General features: G+C 37.8%; 1 protein-coding gene across 1 annotated transcript in view; it reads right to left on the reverse strand.

Moving 5' to 3' along the window:
- Positions 1-19,161, reverse strand: part of LOC126311052 (chaplin-A-like) — a 120,168-nt gene extending 101,007 nt beyond the window's left edge. The window contains exons 1-4 of the mRNA XM_049992123.1: positions 19,110-19,161; positions 17,677-17,713; positions 11,978-12,121; positions 11,780-11,885 (exon numbers count right to left, since the gene is read on the reverse strand). Of these exons, the coding sequence (XP_049848080.1) occupies positions 11,780-11,885; positions 11,978-12,121; positions 17,677-17,713; positions 19,110-19,161 (339 nt within the window). The remainder of the gene's footprint in view (positions 1-11,779; positions 11,886-11,977; positions 12,122-17,676; positions 17,714-19,109) is intronic.
- Between the last annotated feature and the right edge of the window lie 795 nt (positions 19,162-19,956).

The raw sequence follows: 19,956 nt of genomic DNA on the forward strand, positions 1-19,956 counted from the left end.
CAGTCCAGTCTGGAGACTGTCATGAATGATGATGATGATGATATGATGAGGACAATGGCACACTACTTCAACAGGCGCCCCTCTCAGTGGGGAGCGCATCTGCCTTGTGTGATTGTTCACAACTCAAGTCACACCTCCTGAACACTTGACAGACAGATGGACGGACGGACCAATCTGTAATTTGGGAAGGTAGCAGCTGAGGCAATCACCCCTCCTTGGGCCTTGCCTGTCCTAGAATTTATGTGCAAACCTTACCTGTTGACCTGGGGCTGGGATATGGGTCACAACATTGTATTTGGTGGTGTGCTCAGCAACAGGGTGGTACAATCATTTCTTGGTCACAGTTTATTAGTGGCCATTCATGCAGACAGGCAACTTGTTGTTTATCACCTCCTTGTAGAACGCAGTACAGTGGTTACAGCCTAGCTTGTGGATCACATGACTGGTTTCCCAGGTTGCCTACCTTTAATGGGATAGGCTACGTTCATGACTGGACTTCAGTAGGTGGTGGTGATGGGAGGATGTGTGGCCAAGCCCTGCCTCTAGATCTATTACAAGGGCATGAGACATGAAGCAAGGGAGTTGGAAGCAGATATTGTGTAGGGATGGACTAGGGCACTGTAATAGCATTGTGGGGGTTGTGGGAAGCATAGTGGGTAGGAAATTTCACATTTCAGGACACAATGAAAGGTAGTGAGAACCCTGCTGGAGAATGTAGTTCACTTGCTTCAGTTCTGGGTGGTACCAAGTCACAAGTGAATGCTCCTCTGTGGCTGAACAGTCAGACTTTGTGAGGTGGGTGGTGACTGGAAATAAATGCCACAATGTTGGAAGGGTAATTACTGTCTGTAAAGACATGAATGACACCCTTTATATTTTAAGGCTCTGTGGAAGGGGTTTCTTGGTATGGAATGAGTGGCAGGTGCCTATGAGGAGGAACTCCTAGTGGTTGGTAGGTTTGATATGGACAGACATACTGATGAAGTCATATTTCAGGTGGAGGTCACATTGAGGAAGGTGGCTAGTTGGGTAGAGTAGGATCACATGAAGCAAATGAGAGAGAAGGTGCTGTGGTTCTGGAAGAATGTAGATAGGGTGTCTTCACCCTCAATCCAGAGCACAAAGATGTCATTAAGGAATCTGAACCAGGTGATCAGTTTGAGGGTCTAGGTGTTTAGGAAAGACTCCTCTGGATGCCCCACGAATAGGTAGGCATAGGATGGTGCCACGGGGTGCCCACAGCTTTTTTTTTAACAGAGGCCTTGTTAGGTGAAAGCTCTAATCCAAAGACTAACTTTGTTGTGTCTATCTGTGACTCAGAATCTTGGCTACACGGTGAGTAGCAACTATCCTTTTCACAATATTATTGCAAACAAATTTAGTGTTTCAGTCTAGTCCACAGATGTCTAACACTTTCAGACAAAGAGATCCTCACCAAAGAATTACATCACATAAGAAAAGTGTTACAAAGAATGAGTAGCCACATGATCAAATTGAATGGGTGTTGCAGTGAAATTCAACAACAGCTGAATAAGAAATTGAGAGTGAGAGTGTAAGAGAATCCAAAAACTACTTTTTTAGCTTATGTTGACCCAATATATGAGAAGATTGGGAGACTCCTATGGATACACAACATCCTGTGTATTTTTTTCTTTTCAGCTAGGATAAGAAGTCTCCTTTGTAACATCAAAGATGAACTAGATAGAGCACCAGCAACACAACCAAGTGAAACAAAGAAGTAAATCAAATGTCACCAAAGTCTGCTCTGAATATAATCATGAAATGAAATGTGGTGAGACCATTTTCATGTTGGACACTTCAGATAGCTTGAACAAAGTCATTAAAGCTCTAGTGGGTGCACCTACGTATAAAGTGCACCAACTGCAAATAACATTCTATTGTATCACTTGATTGTTATTTTACATTTGGGAGTCCACTTCTCTTTCTTCATTATTGCTTTAGCTAACACATTGGAAAGCTGTGTTGTTACACGTCCAAGTGAGCAGCAGTATCATAAAATACACAGTGAACCAGGTGAGAAAAAATTACAACCTGTGAAAGAGAAGACCCAGAGTCTGAGATAGCAGCACAACCCCTTAATGAGGCAATTGCCTATGAGATAAATAGTACTTGAATATATGTCTGGCTGGGATCTGATGCAACTGTGATGTTTGATACACTGAGTAGGTCATAATTGTGCAACAACACTCTTAAGCGGCAACAGAGTTACACAATCAAGATTATTTTGTTATTGTTTAGTTAAAAAGTGACTCAGCCAATATAGCAGGGGTTTATTTTATCATTGCTTGGTTAAATTAAGATTAAACTGTCATTTTTCTCATAAGTGTTTACCTCAGTTACAAGACAGCCACCCTTTACATGTGTATAAAGTACGCCACAAGCTTGCTCGAGTTACAAAAATCAGCACAACCGCCAAGGGTTAAGGAGTGTTGAAATAAATATGTCAGAAAATCTAATAAACATAAACAGTCATTTCCATTTAACAAGGCTTGGAGTGCAGTGTTGAATTTATTAAGCTCTCACTGCCAACCAAATTCACTAGTGCTGAGATAAACACACAATAGTTGCATGTCATGGAATATCGGAGTAGTACATGAAAGGGCATAGTGGATATGAGCAATCAAACTTTGTTGTTGGTCATGTACCACTATCAATAACAAAGGCTTCTTTGTCGGGTTGGATACCTAGCACTGAGTTCATGTAACTCCAGACATGCAGCACCTGAAAGGGCCTGCTCAATATGTCATCAAAATATTATGCATAAAATGTTAAAAACTCTGCAGGACTCCTGGAAGCACAGAATTAAACACTGACAAGGCTTCCCCATTAGATATTTTCAAGTAGGTGCTAAGATATGCTTATGTAAAATTCACAATGTTTCATACTATATTTGTGACACTGCAATAGACTGCATCATCACTTTAAGTACGTGGTCTGGACAAGAGGAGGGGGTTAAGCTTTGGAACTTCTGCCAAGTGTGCCACACTACCTTGATGAAGGTCTGTAAATGATGAACCATGCATACAAATTCAAGAGCTTTTAGAATTTCCAGAAAATGTAACAAAGTAATAAGAAAATAATACTAACTGCTAGTGGTCCTCCTCAGCCAAATGAGCATTTTCCAAAAGACAAAGGAAGATACTTTTCTTGTAATTACTGTAATGTTGGAACTTAACTGACCTCAAACTTCACAGTGATTTGTTAACATGTTCAGAGAAACAGCAAATGTAATGACTGTATTGTCTATTCTGTGGATCAATGAAAACAGGTTTGTTACCTGTCGGACACATATTTTTATGTACTTGGTAAGGGCTTGATGCCAAAATCATGACAGTAATGAAAATAAAGAAAAAGAAGATAAATTGATGAATGAAGTAGGGCATTACTCATCTTACAGAAAAACCAACACAATTGATGCCAATCATTTGAAACTAATGTCATCCTACCTTACAAAGCTCCCAAGGGTAGCTCCAAATGGGTATCTCAAAACACAATGTCTGGAAAAAACTGTAGATCTTGTGCTTATTCCACAAAGAAGTACAATGGAAATTATGAATTTGAAAGTAGTAATGAATGGTGAACTTGAAGTCCAACTCCTACATAATAAAGAATGAAGAGAGACACAAAGGTCACTAAAATATAATGCAGACAGACTCGCTACACCAAAAGAATCTGTTAAAAGCTATTAGCATGAAATTAAACTGACTAAACATGGCCCCTGGCAAAAAGATATCCACAGTGATCAATAATGCTGCACAAAAAATATTTCAATCTATAGAAAATTAAAGGAAAATATGGGGGAATGAAATATGCAAACAAACCATAGCAGAGAGGCCTGAAAGGCAAGAAACATGAAAAAGCTCAAAGAAAATTCAAGATTATGATCAATTTAAACAACAAAGAAAGAAAATAGCCAGATTAATCAGAAATACCAATGAGCATTTGAAAATGAGAAACTTTTGCACATAGACAAAACTTTGTAATAATCGTTCCCATGATTTTTAACAAACTTTGAAAAACAAATGACATGGATACCAAATTGCAAATGTGTTTCTAAAATGGAAACGGCCAAACTGGGTTGAGCAATACTGGAAATTATGATATAATGGCAAGATATCATTATCAGCTTCTGAACTGTTCTGAACAAAGTCATACATCTGAATTATGAGATATTAATGAAAATTCTGAAGTTTTACCACCAGCTATGTAAGAATCTGAAGAATTACTTAACACCCTCAAAAATAACACAGCTTGTGGAGAAGATTCTATTACAGCTGAACTTTTGAAGTGGTCTTTGCCAAATAAAGCAAATGAGCTAGATTTACTCTTTGATGAAACCTGGAAAAAAGAAAAAAAAATTCCAGAGAATGGAGATTTGCCTTGATACATCCACTGCACACGGAAGATAATAAACAGGATGTAAACAACTACATAGTAATCTATTTACTGTCAGTAGCATCTAGGTATTTTCCAAAATTGTATTAAGCAGAATAACAACAACACTAGATGACCATTTAGGTGAATATCAAGGTTGTTTTAGGAAGGGATGATCATGGTCATAACAAATATTTAATCCCAAGACAATAATTCATCATCAGTTACTTAATTCAAAGGACACTGTAGTTATCTTGTGGATAACAAGAAGGCTTTTCATTAACTTGACAGAAAAACTATAGATAAAAATGTGGCATCTACTACAACACAAATTTCTGTAAGAAATAGGCAGTAGAACTGGCTTAAAGACTTATATAGGACAAGAACAATTTAACAAATGGTAAGAAAGCTAGAAATCCCTGAAAAGAGATGTCCAAATAGAGAGGGTAAGAAAAATTAAAATATGTAGGGGAGATAACACAAGAATGTGATTTACAAAATTATGCAGTACAAAAAAATTTGAATACATTGGGGAGAGCATAGATCATCACTAAGTAACTATGGAATAAAAAGTGCCTCACAAAAATTGCAAAGATAAGGCATTACAACAACAGTAATGAAGTCACAATGATTATATTCAAGTGAATGCCTAGCAATATACTGCAATTTAGATAAATTAGTAGTATTACAAAGGAGAGTTACAACGAAAATATTAAGACCACAAAACACAGCAGAAGGTTGGAAATTACAAATTAATGTTGATATACACTGTAATACAGAAAATATTTCAAATTTAGCTGAAACTGAAACATGGTCCTGAAATGGTCTATTCACAGGGAAAAAAATAAAAGTTATCCATGATCTACATACAAATGTTCCTTTTTTTGTTTGTCAATCATTGTTTTCTTTGTTAAACAATGGAAAATCCAGGTGGAATATAACAATATATGACAAAGGCCTTACTGGCCAAAAGCTATGAGTGTGTGTATCTTTTTAATGTGACTATCAAGATTCAGCACCTGTGCTATACGGTTTTCTTTGTATTTCAAATAACCTGTTTCAGACCCAAGATGTTATATGCATATTTGAGAAAGTCAAATAGTGACAAAAGTAATAAGATTATAGTTGAGACGAAATTTTGCAGATTAATATGTGACAAATTTTTCCCACGACAGTACTGCGCCATACTGGAATGAAGCAGCATGCAGATTCAGCCAAAACCTTCCCTCCACTACACACCGTCAGGTGGCTTGCAGAGTATGGGTGTAGACGTAGATATAGACCAAGAAGGAAGAAACATTCTCTAAGCCAAAGAGGGTGCAATTTTGGAATTACATAGAAGGAACATTGTGGGCACAGTATGTTGTTGCTGTGGTCTTCAGTCCTGAGACTGGTTTGATGAAGCTCTCCATGCAACTCTATCCTGTGCAAGCTACTTCATCTCCCTAGTACCTACTGAAACTTACATCCTTCGGTATGTGTTTTGTGTATTCATCTCTTGGTCTCCCTCTACAATTTTTACCCTCCATGCAGCCCTCCAATACCAAATTGGTGATCCCTTGATGCCTCAGAACATGTCCTACCAACCGATCCCTTCTTCTAGTCAAGTTGTGCCATAAACTTCTCTTCTCCCCAATCCTATTCAATACCTCCTCATTAGTTGTATGATCTACCCATCTAATCTTCAGCATTCTTCTGTAGCACCACATTTCGAAAGCTTCTATTCTATTCTTATCTAAACTAGTTATCGTCCATGTTTCACTTCCATACATGGCTACGCTTCATACAAATACTTTCAGAAACAACTTCCAGACACTTAAATCAATACTCGATGTTAACAAACTTCTCTTCTTCAGAAACGCTTTCCTTGCCATTGCCAGTCTACATTTTCTATCCCCTCTACATCAACCATAATCAGTTATTTTGCTCCCCAAACAGCAAAACTCCTTTAGTACTTTAAGTGTCTCATTTCCTAATCTAATTCCCTCAGCATCACCCGACTTCATTCGACTACATTCCCTTATCCTCATTTTGCTTTTGTTGATGTTTATCTTATATCCTCCTTTCAAGACACTGTCCATTCCATTCAACTGCTCTTCCAAGTCCTTTGCTGTCTGACCAAATTACAATGTCATCGGTGAACCTCGAAGTTTTTATTTCTTCTCCAAGGATTTTAATACCTATTCCCAACTTTTCTTTTGTTTCCATTAATGCTTGCTCAATAAACAGATTAAATAACATCGAGGACAGGATACAATCCTCTCACACACCTTCCCAACCACTGCTCCACTTTCATGACCCTCAACTATTATAATTGATATCTGGTTCCTGTTCAAATTGTAAATAGTGTTTCACGCACTGTATTTTACCTCTGCCACTTTCAGAATTTGAAAGAGTATTCCACTCAAAATTGTCAAAAGCTTTCTCCAAGTCTACAAATGCTAGAAACCTATGTTTGCCTTTCCTTATTCTTTCCTCTAAGATAAGTCATAGGGTCAGTATTGACTCAAGTGTTCCAACGTTTCTAGGGAATCTAAACTGATCTTCATCAAGGTCAGCTTCTACCAGTTTTTCCATTCATCTGTAAAGAATTTGCATTAGTATTTTGCATCTGTGACTTATTAAACTGATTGTTTGGTAATTTTCACATCTCTCAGCAACTGCTTTCTTAGGAATTGGAATTATTATATTCTTCTTGAAGTCTGAGGGTATTTCGTCTGTCTCATAAATCTTGCTCACCAGATGGTGGAATTCTGTCAGGACTGGCTCTCCGAAGGCCATCAGTAGTTCTTATGAAATGTTGTCTACTCCGGGGGCCTTGTTTCGATTCAGGTCTTTCAGTGTTCTGTCAAACTCTTCAGGCAGTATCGTATCTCCTATTTCATCTTCATCTACATCCTCTACCATTTCCATAATATTGTCTTCAAGTACATCACCATTTTATAGACCCTCTTCATACTCCTTCCATCTTTCTTCTTTCCCTTCTTGCTTAGAACTGGGATTCCATCTGAGCTCTTGATACCCATACAAGTGGTTCTATTTTCTCCAAAGGTCTCTTTAATTTTCCTGTAGGCAGTATCTATCTTACCCCTAGTGAGATAAGCCTCTACATCTATACATTTGTCCTCTAGCCATGCCTGCTTTGCCATTTTGCACTTCCTGTTTATCTCATTTTTGAGACGTTTGTATTCCTTTTTGCCTGCTTCATTTACTGCATTTTTATATTTTCCCCCATCATCAATTAAATTCAATATTTCTTCTGTTACCCAAGTGTTTATACTAGCGCTTGTCTTTTTACCTATCTGATCCTCTGCTGCCTTCACTACTTCATCTCTCAAAGCTACCCATTCTTCTTCTACTGTATTTCTTTCCCCCATTCCTGTCAATTGTTCCCTTATGTTCTCCCTGAAACTCTGTACGACCTCAAGTTTAGTCAGATTATCCAGGTCCCATCTCCTTAAATTCCCAACATTTGCAGTTTCTTCAGTTTTAATCTACAGCTCATAACTAATAGATTGTGGTCAGTGCCCACATCTGCCCCTGGAAATGTCTTAAAATTTAAAAACTGGTTCCTAAATCTCTGTCTTACCATGATATAATTTATCTGATACCTTCTAGTATCTCCAGGCTTCTTCCATGTATACAACCTTCTTTTATGATTCTTGAACCAAGTGTTAGCTATGATTAAGTTGTGCTCTGCACAAAATTCTACCAGACGGCTCCCTCTTTCATTTCTTAGCCCCAATCCATATTCACCTACTACGTTTCCTTCTCTCCCTTTTCCTACACTCGAATTCCAGTCACAAATTACTATTAATTTTTTTTAATTCATTATTAAACCTACTCCTGCATTACCTGTAGTTGATTTTGAATTTATAACTCTGTATTCGCCTGACCAAAAGTCTTGTTCCACCTGACACCGATCATTACTAATTCCCAACTATATAGAACTTCAATCTATCCATTTCCCTTTTTAGATTTTCTAACCTATCTGCTAGATCTGACATTCCACACTCCAATCCGTAGAATGCCAGTTTTCTTTTTCCTGAAACATCATTCTCTTGAGTAGTCCCCGCCCGGAGATCCAAATGGGGGATTATTTTACCTCTGGAATATTTTGCCCAAGAGGACGCCATCATCATTTAACCATACAGTAAAGCTGCATGCCCTTGGGAAAAATTACAGCTGTGGTTTCCCCTTGCTTTCATCCATTCGCGTACCAGCACAGCAAGGTTGTTTTGATTAATGTTGCAAGGCCAGATCTGAAAATCATCCAGACTATTAACCATGAAACTACTGAAAAGGCTGCTGCCCCTCTTCAGGAACCACATGTTTGTCAGTCCTCTCAACAGATACCCCTCCATTGTGGTTGCACCTAGGGTACGGCTATCTGTATCGCTGAGGCAATGGCAAGGTCCATGGTTCTTGGGAGAGAGGGAGGGGAAGGGGGGATGGCACAGTAATAGGAGAGCAATTGCAGCATATGCGAAAAGTAGCAAGTTATAACGTAGGACAAGAGGGGCTTGATATTTAGGCTCATCAGATAAAAAAAAATCAAGAGAAATTGCTGATTTGACAAAGTTATTTAACACATTACAGTGACTATAAAATTTAAGACTTTTAGCCTTACCTGTATTTGACCTTCACAGCTCCCTCTACTATCAGCTAATGAGACAAAGAGAAGATTTTTTCCAAGGTTTCTTAGAACTTATCTAATTTTTCCCTCTAATAAAAATAGGACCTTGGAAAACTGTCTCTTTAACGATTATTGATGCCTTCTTTATCAAGTCCACAGAAGGTCATGAAATACACTTTTCTGAAGACAAACTGGATGCATTTTTGCAGCCACCAACCTTGAGACATTTCAGTAGTTTCCAGGAGCTTGCTTTGTCTGCATACATAGATAGTCTAAAGCCACACTGATACTGGTATAATTATCCCTATAATTTCTGGAGTCGTCAGTTCACACCTTACACCCCCCCCCCCCCCCCCACTTTGTTAGACAACAGTAAGCAGTATGTGCCATTTTCTAAGATGATCATTTGTCGTATTTAATGAGTATCAACTATGATGTAACCTATCACTCTGGTAAAATTATGGATCTCACAGTCTAATGTCTACAGTACTGATGAACAATGGTCACCACCAGAAAGTCATTTTTTAGTTGAAATGGTGCATTTAAACTTTTAATCACTTTAGAAACATCCCATCTTGTACATGAAATCTTGTACAGATTCATGCAGCATTTCTGCAAGGTGGGATAATGATAGTTGCTTTATTGTCCTTCATAGTACGTGATGATTTGAGTGATTTATTCCATGATAAAGATATCTGGTTAGGGAGGCACTCAATTGCATGGTTATCAGCATCCATTCAAAGTCCCAATTTTTGCGTGGTCCAGTCCTGATACTTTTTATTCCATATTGTCTCATTCTGGGTCAGTGATATGCCTTCCCCCTACATCTGTGATCACTGTGAAATATGCAATTACATGAAGATGAAGTTTAACTCTCATTAAGATTCAGGTTAATAACCACTCACACACAACACAGCATTAATTTTTAAGGAGAGTTGCTTGTTGTAAATTAATAGCCAGTATGTGACTGGTCTTTGAGAAATGTTTTGGATCATTTAGCAGATAATTTAGACTTGAGATAGCATTTCAGTAACCAGTGCAATAGAGGTTAAAGAGTTTGTGGGGTCAGGAAACAAACCAGCATGGGAGATGTAATTAGAATGGAATGGAGATGAATAGGATATGAAGAAAGGAGTTTACTTGATTAATTAAGTCAGTAACCTGTGGGAAGTATTGTAATTGCTCAAAGCCCTGAGCTGGTGAAAGTTGTGAGCGCCCTGGAATGAGTCCAGGAAGGAGGATGGTGTTAATTACATGCCACAAAATTAACTTTCTGCCAGTGGTGAAACTTACCCTTGTTCCACTGGTCTCTAGAGTCCCCTCTTCAATTTCACGCTCTTCATTAATAGGAGAGAGAACACCTGAACATGATTGACAGAAAAAAATTCGAGTCAATATAAAAAAAATACTTAAATGCATAAGTAAAAAGCAAACAAGTGATACACAAAGATTGTTTCAACATTACAGGATAAAGAACAGAATCAATTATTTCAATTTATTAGAGTGCCTACTGATCAGTAAATTACTGAGCATCTAATCTACTGAATTATGGACAATAGTGATAATTACTAACCTTGTTCCAGAAAGCCAGAACTTTATTTCAGTTGCAGGCTGGCTATCTGAAGACTGACTGGGACAAATAAAATTTTACTGTCAACGATTTAAGTAGTTGACAAAATTTTAATATGTAAAATCCTTTAGTAATATGCTTACAAAAACATACAACTTTATGTTACAGGATTAACTCACTGTGGCATGTGTAAAAGTTAGGAACTGTGTGTATGACTGTATATGCAGCCTCACTAACTGCAGGCATACGCCAAAATTATATTTAGCCAGTATTTGACATTAAGAGCACTTAGTGACTTGCAGATAACTTCACTCATCATTCAAATTATCATAAATTTCTCTCAGGGTTACCCAACACAAAGTAATAGCAAAATTGTTTATAACATACTATATTTTTGCTGTTCATGCAGTAAAATTGCCACATCGTAACACATACAATGCGACCCTCTTTTCCTTATTTACAGCTGGGTACACGAAGTCAGGAGAATGAATGGTAGATGAGATAAGGTGCTGTATTTGTAGTGGTGATGTAGGATGAAAAACTGATGGATACAATGACAGTATGGAGTAGGAGACATAATAAGAATGATGTGGATGTGGGTTGTGTAGCATCTCTGTGGTGCCTTATTATCCTGCCTTCTGTCACACAATGCAGGGCTGTCTGTTGCTGGCATGTTAAGAGGCCTGAAACTCAGTGCTGTTAATCTTGCCCAGACAGCCACTGCACAGTTTCTGTACAGGGGCCATGTGATACTGGACAACTTTCCAGTATACCACCACTGCACAGTGTTCATATGTCACTGTGCAGTGGCTCACCAGCCAACCGAAGTCCTAAACTTGACATCAATTATCTACTTCTGAGTGCCATGATTATATTACTAAGAATGCAGCCCACAATATTGTCATTTCCAGTGCAACATACACCAAATGTGCCTAAAACAATGATTGTCAGTTGTTACAGAGTGCTGAACTGGAAGCTTCAAGAATAGTACTCATATTAGGGACAATCTTAAAGTGGATCAGGATAATCTCTACCTTGCCTTCACTAGAGAGCTGTTTCATTTGCTGTGTGTTGTCACATACAACCTGTGCTGCAATGAAACTCTATTCCTCTTGGATACTCGGGAACATCTCTCTTCTTGTGCTTTTTTCATTACTGCTTTGTCCCTGGGAACTTACTTCCAGTGTCTTCTGTTCCATTGGGTAGCCTTCACCTCTGAGTTCTAGTGCTTCTGCACACTTTTTGTATGGTTTTGCTTCATGACCAAAACAGTTTCCATTTCCTCTGAGTTGCAGATGACTCTACATTTTTGTTCTTGCATGTTCTTTGATTCATTACCTTATTATTACTTGTTTTATCTTGTCTCTGTCTTGTACCTCTTCATTTCTTCATTCTGTTGTAATTCTGCCTGTACCACCCCTTCATTGGCTGCTGTTACAGTCACAACATTTCCTCTGGGCACAACAACAACATTGGACTCTAGGACATCACCAGTACAACTTGCAGTGCTCAACTTGCTCCTTGAAGAATGATTCTCATACTAATTTCAACCTTACATCACATCAGGACTATTTTTATGTTGCTTGCAATAGGAAGCTGGTTCACTTACCCAACGCTATCATGTGACTTCTGTGTTGCAATGAAGTTCTAATGTTATGGCTACCTGGGCATGGATCATCCACAATAGGTTGGATGTGTTACTATGAGTGTGGGTGGCAGATGGGGCAAGGCAGTTCCTTACTGGGCTCCCTGTAGGGAGGTGAGGCAGGAAGACAAACAGACTGGTCCTTGAACAGACTGTAGTGAAAGTCTTAATGGGGAATAATTTATGAGTAAAGGGCCTGGCACCAGAGATAAACCAAGAGACCAAGAAGTGACACTGTATGTACTTTATCAATTGCAAATACACAGATAAGCTGTGTGTTTAATAAGAAATTATATTTACTTTAGATTTCATCTCAGTGTGTATTTTTTCTGTATCATCAATACTCCCCAGACTATGTTATGTTTCACTCTCACTCAGTAGTCCTGGTTACAAAAGCTGGGCTGATTCTGAAAGCCACACATTCCTGGTCTCAACATTAAGCAATGCTGAATGTCGTGTAATGAGCAATATCCACTACACAGTGGACATTTGGAAGCAAGGGATTAGGAGCGAAGTGACAAATCATTCTGTACTCTATGCCAATGTAATGGAAGGAGTTGTGTTAGCTGAACACTGTTAACTTTACGTGCCATCATCATTAGTGCCAACAATGATGTGCAAAGAAGGCAGTGTGACAGTATGCAATTGCTCCTCTTAACTTGTTCCCTCCTTATCACACTTTAGAAAATGTGTATTTGACAGCAGTTTACTGTCTACAGCAGAGGAAGAGTTCAGGCACAATGACTGACTGAATCAGCTCAACAATGCCCCCTGTGATGAACTAGCATCGTGAGGCAAAATTTTGTGGACAGTTATATTCCTGCATTGAGCTTGCCCACCAATGTTCCAACCAGAAAGCAATGGATCATCTTAGGGACAAGTTATAATGGTGACTTCACTCCAAACCCAATGTCCTACATCTTTACCTTCTTTGGGTTCGGCTCTCAAGGAAGAATGGGCTGCCATTCCTTCACAGAGGTTTGGGTGTTAACAGAACAGTTCATGCCACTATAAAGGAGACGGGTGGACGCACACACCATCTTAATGTTCACTAATATGTGACCTGATACATTTGATTCACAAGCCTCCCCTTGTGGGCTCTCACTGCTACTCACCCACTGAGTGCTTGGCATCTCCAGCCTTGTCCTCTTGCTCGAGCTGCCGCCGTCTTTCAGCAGCTGCAGCTATACACACACAGAGAGAGGAAAGCATCTTTTAATAACCTTACTTACTGCTCTAGTGAAATGCTTCTTCTACTATTTTGAAATTATAGCTGCAACAACTGGCATATGTGCATCTTTTAACATACACAGTGCCATATTGAGCCTTCTGCTAATCTTAGAAGGAATTACTAAGAAATAGAAAGCCACATACATGGTGTGTGTAAAAAGAAAATTTTTTGACAGTGTCCATTGGAACAACTTTCATGGACCACGCTTACATAAACCACTTTGAAGGAGTGATGAACATACCGATGTCTCTTAACAAAGACTGACATTTTTAAAAAATATGTCACTAATACAGTATGAATAAAGTAACACAAAACAACTTGCGATGCATACGAATATCGTTCATTTGATTTATTAGATTTATTTCCATTTTGTTTATGGTGAGTTACGTCAGGAGAAAATATGCATTGTCACAGCAGCATTGCGTGATAAACTATATGCTCAGCTGTGGGAATAGGTGTTCTGTGGGTCACCACACTGCCCTGCAGTTGTATAGGTTTCCAAAGTGCAGTTATTTTAAAAACTGGTACACTTTCTGAGACATAGAAGAGGAGCCTTGGAAACATTGTAACTGTCGCTCTTGTACAGGGAGGGAGGGGAGGGAGGGGAGGGAGGGGAGGGAGGGGAGGGGAGGGAGGGAGGGGAGGGGAGGGAGGGGAGGACAAATGTGTAAAATGAGAAAACACTGTTTGAATTTCAATACTGAAGAAATTTTCATTTGCCACTATTCAATTGTTCATTGCCCTATTCAAGTAGAAGCCAGAAATTTCATTCAATAGATCTAGATAATGTTTCAGTCCAAAGGCTTTCAACTTGTGTATAGTTCTTGGGTACATCCAGCAATGTCTTCTCATTTATGGCTGAGTAATCTTGCAGCTTGAGATAGCCAATTCAGTGAGGAGTAAGGCACAAACCAGTGCATACACATTGTGGAAGTAAATTGGGGGGGGGGGGGGGGAGTAGGGTGTTTCTTATCAGTGAAGTGTAGAATTAATTTTGATTGGTTGTGTATAGAAACAACATGTCTAGTCTGTACATATTGCGCATGTACTGCTTTTGCTTTATGGTGTTTCAGGAAACACTTCTTTAAAGCAACCCATCTGTAAGGAAACCCACACTGTCACAGCTCTTTCAGGGATACTGGATATAATAAACAACTCTAACATGGAAGTGTGCTGCAATGTGAGCCAAAGACACAAGTCATCCTAAGGCTATTTCTGGTGAAGGTTTCAAAGAACTAGTCAAATAATAAATAGATCTAGGTGAAAATTTCATAGTATTTCAGATGTACTGAATTCATCAGCACAACACTGCAAATATAAATTATACCTGCTATGTATTGCTGGGAAACAAACCTGTTCCATTCATTAATAGTACTTGCTGTTAGCAACATAATGCTGATCTTACTCTTCTCTTTCGAACTTGCATTCAGTGCTGCTCAGTTCTGTCTCAGGTTTGTTTTTGCATCTCTATTAGTTCTATGTGAACAATGATATTCAGAACTACAGATAGCGTAGCTCACTAACAGACCCACGCCACCAGTGGCAAGGGGCAAGGCACCTCAGACAATGCAACTACATAAACGTAACATATATTTTTTTTTTGGCAGTACAAGAAATATGTATTTTAGTCAAAAATGTTACAGAATTTAAAAACTACAGGCATTTTAGGGTTAAAAAAGGATTAAAAATTATGAAAAAATAGGACTACCTGGTACTGTTTTCCATATAAAGAAAAATTTAGAAGATTATGTGACAATTCAAACTGATTAACACAGTGACATGAAAAATAAACAGGATACCATTGTTAATTGCCAAGTTCCAATTAATGATGACAATAAGAAAACTATGAGTGAAGTAAAAGCACTCTGGGAACTTTTGGAAAATACAATATAAAAAATTCCAAAAGCACGTAATGTGATAATGGTGGAGAATATTAAGAGAATATCTAGCCCATAAAGGAACCAACCAGAAGAAGGTCAAGAATAATTAATCTTAGTAGAACAATTCAGTTGAAGTAAATGTCAACTTGTACTAAAAAATTTGATAGTAACAAGAAAATGGGAAATTAAAGCTGATCATTATCTAACGAAAATTGACCTGAATCTTCTCCCTAATAAAAACAAAAAGATACAGAAAACATTCATTGAATGTGGCACAGACAGGCTTAACAACACAAAAGAGACAGTAAAACATTTTTCAGAAGAAATGAAAACAGCTAAATCAGGAAAATGGAAGAATTATCCAAAGAAATGAATAGAGCACTGAAGAATGCATTTGGATTAACAAAAATGGAGAAAAAAGTCTATGAAGGTTAATGTTTTCTGTTGAATTACTAATTATACAAACTTTATGTCCTAGAATGATGAATCACTTGAAAAACACTCAGTTTGCTAAGAAATCCAGAGGTATAGATATTAAGGAGTAAAGAAGTAGTATACTGCAACATAGGAAACACAACTGAATTGCTACAGGAGAGTTGACTGCTATTTTTTGGCCATTTTTGAAGAATGAACAGCAACAGGTTAACCAAACAGATTGTTAAGTATCTTTGGGTCAAAGTGTCAACAATAGCATCGATACAAGAAGTTACGAAAGATTTCAAAAGGAATACAAGAAACGTGTGCAGTAGAAAGGCAGATTTTCAAGAAGCAAGTTTTGCAAATGGAAGGATTCCAAGGCAGGAGGAAGAAGAGGGCAGGGTCATAATGGTCTGAGAAGAGAAAAAGGATAGGTAGTGAGAAGATGAAAGAAACCTGGAAGAAGAAGAAAGAGGAACAAAGGAGTAAGCATTGAAATTAACATGTGGTCATTAGATGTCCCAAAGGCAAAAACAAAAAACCAAAAAAATAAGAACAATTATATCTGCAACATTATTAATACACAACATCAACACCAAGGGCCCAACACACTTCTTTGGAAAACATCTTAAGTTACTTCTACAATGTTCTATGTAATTCTATGTAATGTCCTACCAATAGATATATCCTCAGCCTTGTCACTAGTTTCATTTCTTTTGTACATATCTTAGTGAAAGAACCTATCAACATTTTGTGATGCTGGTACATTAGATGTTAGGAGCACAAATGAGAGACATCTTTAAGCAGCTGATACCAATAATGGTAACAGTGAGCAAACAATGCATGCCTTTAGTCAGCCTTTCCCATCTTTGTGCTTTTTGTTGTTAGTGACATTACATGTGATCTAAGACAAGTTGATATGCCTAGAACCCAAAGGATACAGTCTGCTTTTTCACAATTTTTATGGAGTACATTACCTAATTCTCACCTAATGTGGACACATTCTTTTAGATTAATAGTCAACCTATGAATATTATGTTGACACAAAGCATTAATAGATTTTAATTTAAAATGGCTAAATGGGCTAAATGAGAACAATGGTGCTTACAATAAGTGGTTTCAATGGCAAGTGGCAAAAATTCGTTTAAAAGTAAATTTATTTTCCCTATGAAACCTAGCCACAAAAAATTAAAAATATTAGGTTGGAGCTCAAGTAGCTAGGGTTTTTTGCATGTTGGTATTCTGGTTGCTATTGGTTTATTTATAAATTGTCATTTTGTATTTTAGTTCGCAGTAGCTATTCGATTTTCATATTGTCATTCTGTCATTTCGCATGAATGTGGTTAACTTGTTCCAGTTCCCAATAACGTAGGCAAGTTTTTCTAAGAAGCTCAACTATGAAGAGTGATAGTTGTATACTTAAATATATTTATCTCAAGGTGACAATTTCAATATGTGCCATGTTAATGGAATAAAGGAATTGTGAATTAAATATTACTACTTACATATTGTGCTAATTTGTAATGTTTGCTGATCTTTAAAGTGGAGTACTTTTAAATGTTAATTTGGTACTTAAAAATTTGTCTTCTTTCCCTTTGACCACATTTCCTTCACAATCTACCACATTACACATTTTAAAAGCATCTACACATTTGTAACCAATCATTTGTATTTACGATAACACTGCCAATTTTCAGTATGATGTATGTACTACATAATTAACATCCAGTGTTAAGTCAAAGTATACAATTTTAAAAAACTGTTTTACTGAAATACTGTAGCACATCATCAATGAAGAATTAATGTCAAAGGAAATGATGAAAAATAATTTACCACATAAGAAAATATTGAAGTTGCAAATTTAAAGTGTAATAATGCTACTGAAGAAAGCTAAAAACTCACCTGCCAATAGCTGTGCCATCGGTAACTTCTGCGGACCCTGCAAAAAAAATTTACAAAGATGAATAACTTTACATCAACTGAATTTGAGTGTAAGTCAAACACCTTGAAACATGGCAGTCCTATGTCATCTCACTGCACATGCTCACCTCAGTTTTAATAAGTTGCTAAACTGAAATGATGGAGATAGGAATCAGGTGCAGTGACAAGTAGGTGGATGTGGAATTTTATTAAAGTGAGATTGACAAAAAGTGAATAATGATCCAAGTGAAGAAACACCAATTTTTTTAAACATAAAATTACAGACTGTCTCAGTTAGGGGGTAGGAGAAATTATGTCATGTATAATACTAACAGTGTTCTATAAGTTTACAGGTTACTGATCACAAACAGATCCCAAAATGTTGAGCCATTGTAGTTTGTAGTTAAATGTGGCAGAAATCCGGAATCATATGCCATGTAGTATAGCAAAGTTGTGGCAGCTTACAACTTTAAATTCATTGGTGACTCACTTTCTTGTGTATTGGCAGTGTGATGTTGATAGGATGCTGTAGAGGTCACACAACCAGTGGGAATGCTGACTGAAGCACTTTGAATTTCTTGCAACTGTTGTAATGACTGTATACCTACAAAACTGGAGGACACTGGCCTCAACAATACACTATGATTTTATGAGATTTGTCAATTTACGGGTGTACTAGACTGTCCCACAACATTGCTGCGTTAGAATAATTCATCATCAGAGTCCATATCTTGGAATCCAACACAGTAATAGCTGCACCGGAGGTTAGATCAAGGAAATTTAACATGTTGAAGATGTGCCCACGGATACTTAAGATGCAGGGCCAGCAAGCACGTTTTCAATTTTATTCAGTCATGCAACCCTCTTGGGCAGCTTCTTACTTATGCAGGTAGGTTGTTCAAGGTACATTGTTGGTTAGGTCTTGGATAGCCATTTTCTCTCTATGTGAATCTACATAATGTGTGTTGATTAGCACATGGTCAGTTAGCCCAAAACTGCAGTCAATAACTACTGCAGTTCACATCGCTACAGCAGACTGCAAACTTGATTGAAATATGGCACTGTAGACATCCAAATAGCTATCACTGGCAGTGTCCTGTAAAAAATGTGTCTGACACTACTGGCAACAGTGTATGAGCCTCACTGAATTGTAGCTGTACACACAGAACAAGTGAGGCTGGTGTGTTTCATAGTGAACAAATTGGCGGAAGCCACTTCACACTGTGGAAAGTGTTAAGGTTCTATGCAGAAATGTATGTCTAATTTACAAAGAAGGTAGTCTAGCTGTCTTGAAGTGGACTGCGTAACATTGGTATCAGTGACATATAAAGCAAAAATACTATGACAGCTTAACACATATCCATAGCAACACTGCAGAGAGAAACAGTGACTGAGTGAAGAAACAACATACTCACATGGGAGTTCCAACACATCCAAACTTTTATATCCAGCAACTAAAGGAACCATATTTCAATTTCGATGTGCAGCGTAACCAGCAAAACTATCATGCATAAGTGTGGCAATCCTTACAGGTACTGCTGTTACAACTTTTGCAAGAATCTAATAAAACATTTATACTAAATCCAACTGCAATGTCAATTTGGATTCTGTGACAGGCAAATGGTGAGTCTTACATCACATGGAGAGGAAAGGAAATGTTGAAACTTAAGGCTTTAAAATAATCAATAAGGGTACAGTTTGATAGAACTACAGACAATTCATCTGTACTCCATTTTTGGTGCAGTCGAGCATTTAATTGGGTAACTGTCAGAGCAGTGGCTGTGGACAATTTTTAAGCTTCTTTGTATTTTGGCCAGGTGTATCTCTGTAGTCATTGCTGTCTGAGATAGAAGCTGACATTATGATAGCAGAAACACAATGTGACTAATGTGAACATGTTCAATAAAGAGGTCATTGCAAATTAGGGTCCCAATGGCATTCACAACATGGTGTGAAGGATGGATGGTAGGTATTACATAATGCAGAGTCTGCAGTTGCAATTTTTCTCCATTATAGGTAGAATGATGTCTGGAAACAGATTAATGCTGTAGTCCAGCTTTGGACAAAATATGTTTGTTGCTTGTCTCAACACAAACAAAATGCCATATTGTTTCTTATTCTACGTGAACCATGAGAGCACATGTGTGCTCCATCATACAAATGCAGCACACAGAGAAATTTCAATATTTAAACATGATTAGAAACTACAAATTATCACAATGTCCTGTTTTCTTATATGGTCATCAGAGACATTGCCATTTG

This window comes from Schistocerca gregaria, unplaced genomic scaffold (genome assembly GCF_023897955.1).
Source record: "Schistocerca gregaria isolate iqSchGreg1 unplaced genomic scaffold, iqSchGreg1.2 ptg000396l, whole genome shotgun sequence".
Lineage (NCBI taxonomy): Eukaryota > Metazoa > Arthropoda > Insecta > Orthoptera > Acrididae > Schistocerca > Schistocerca gregaria.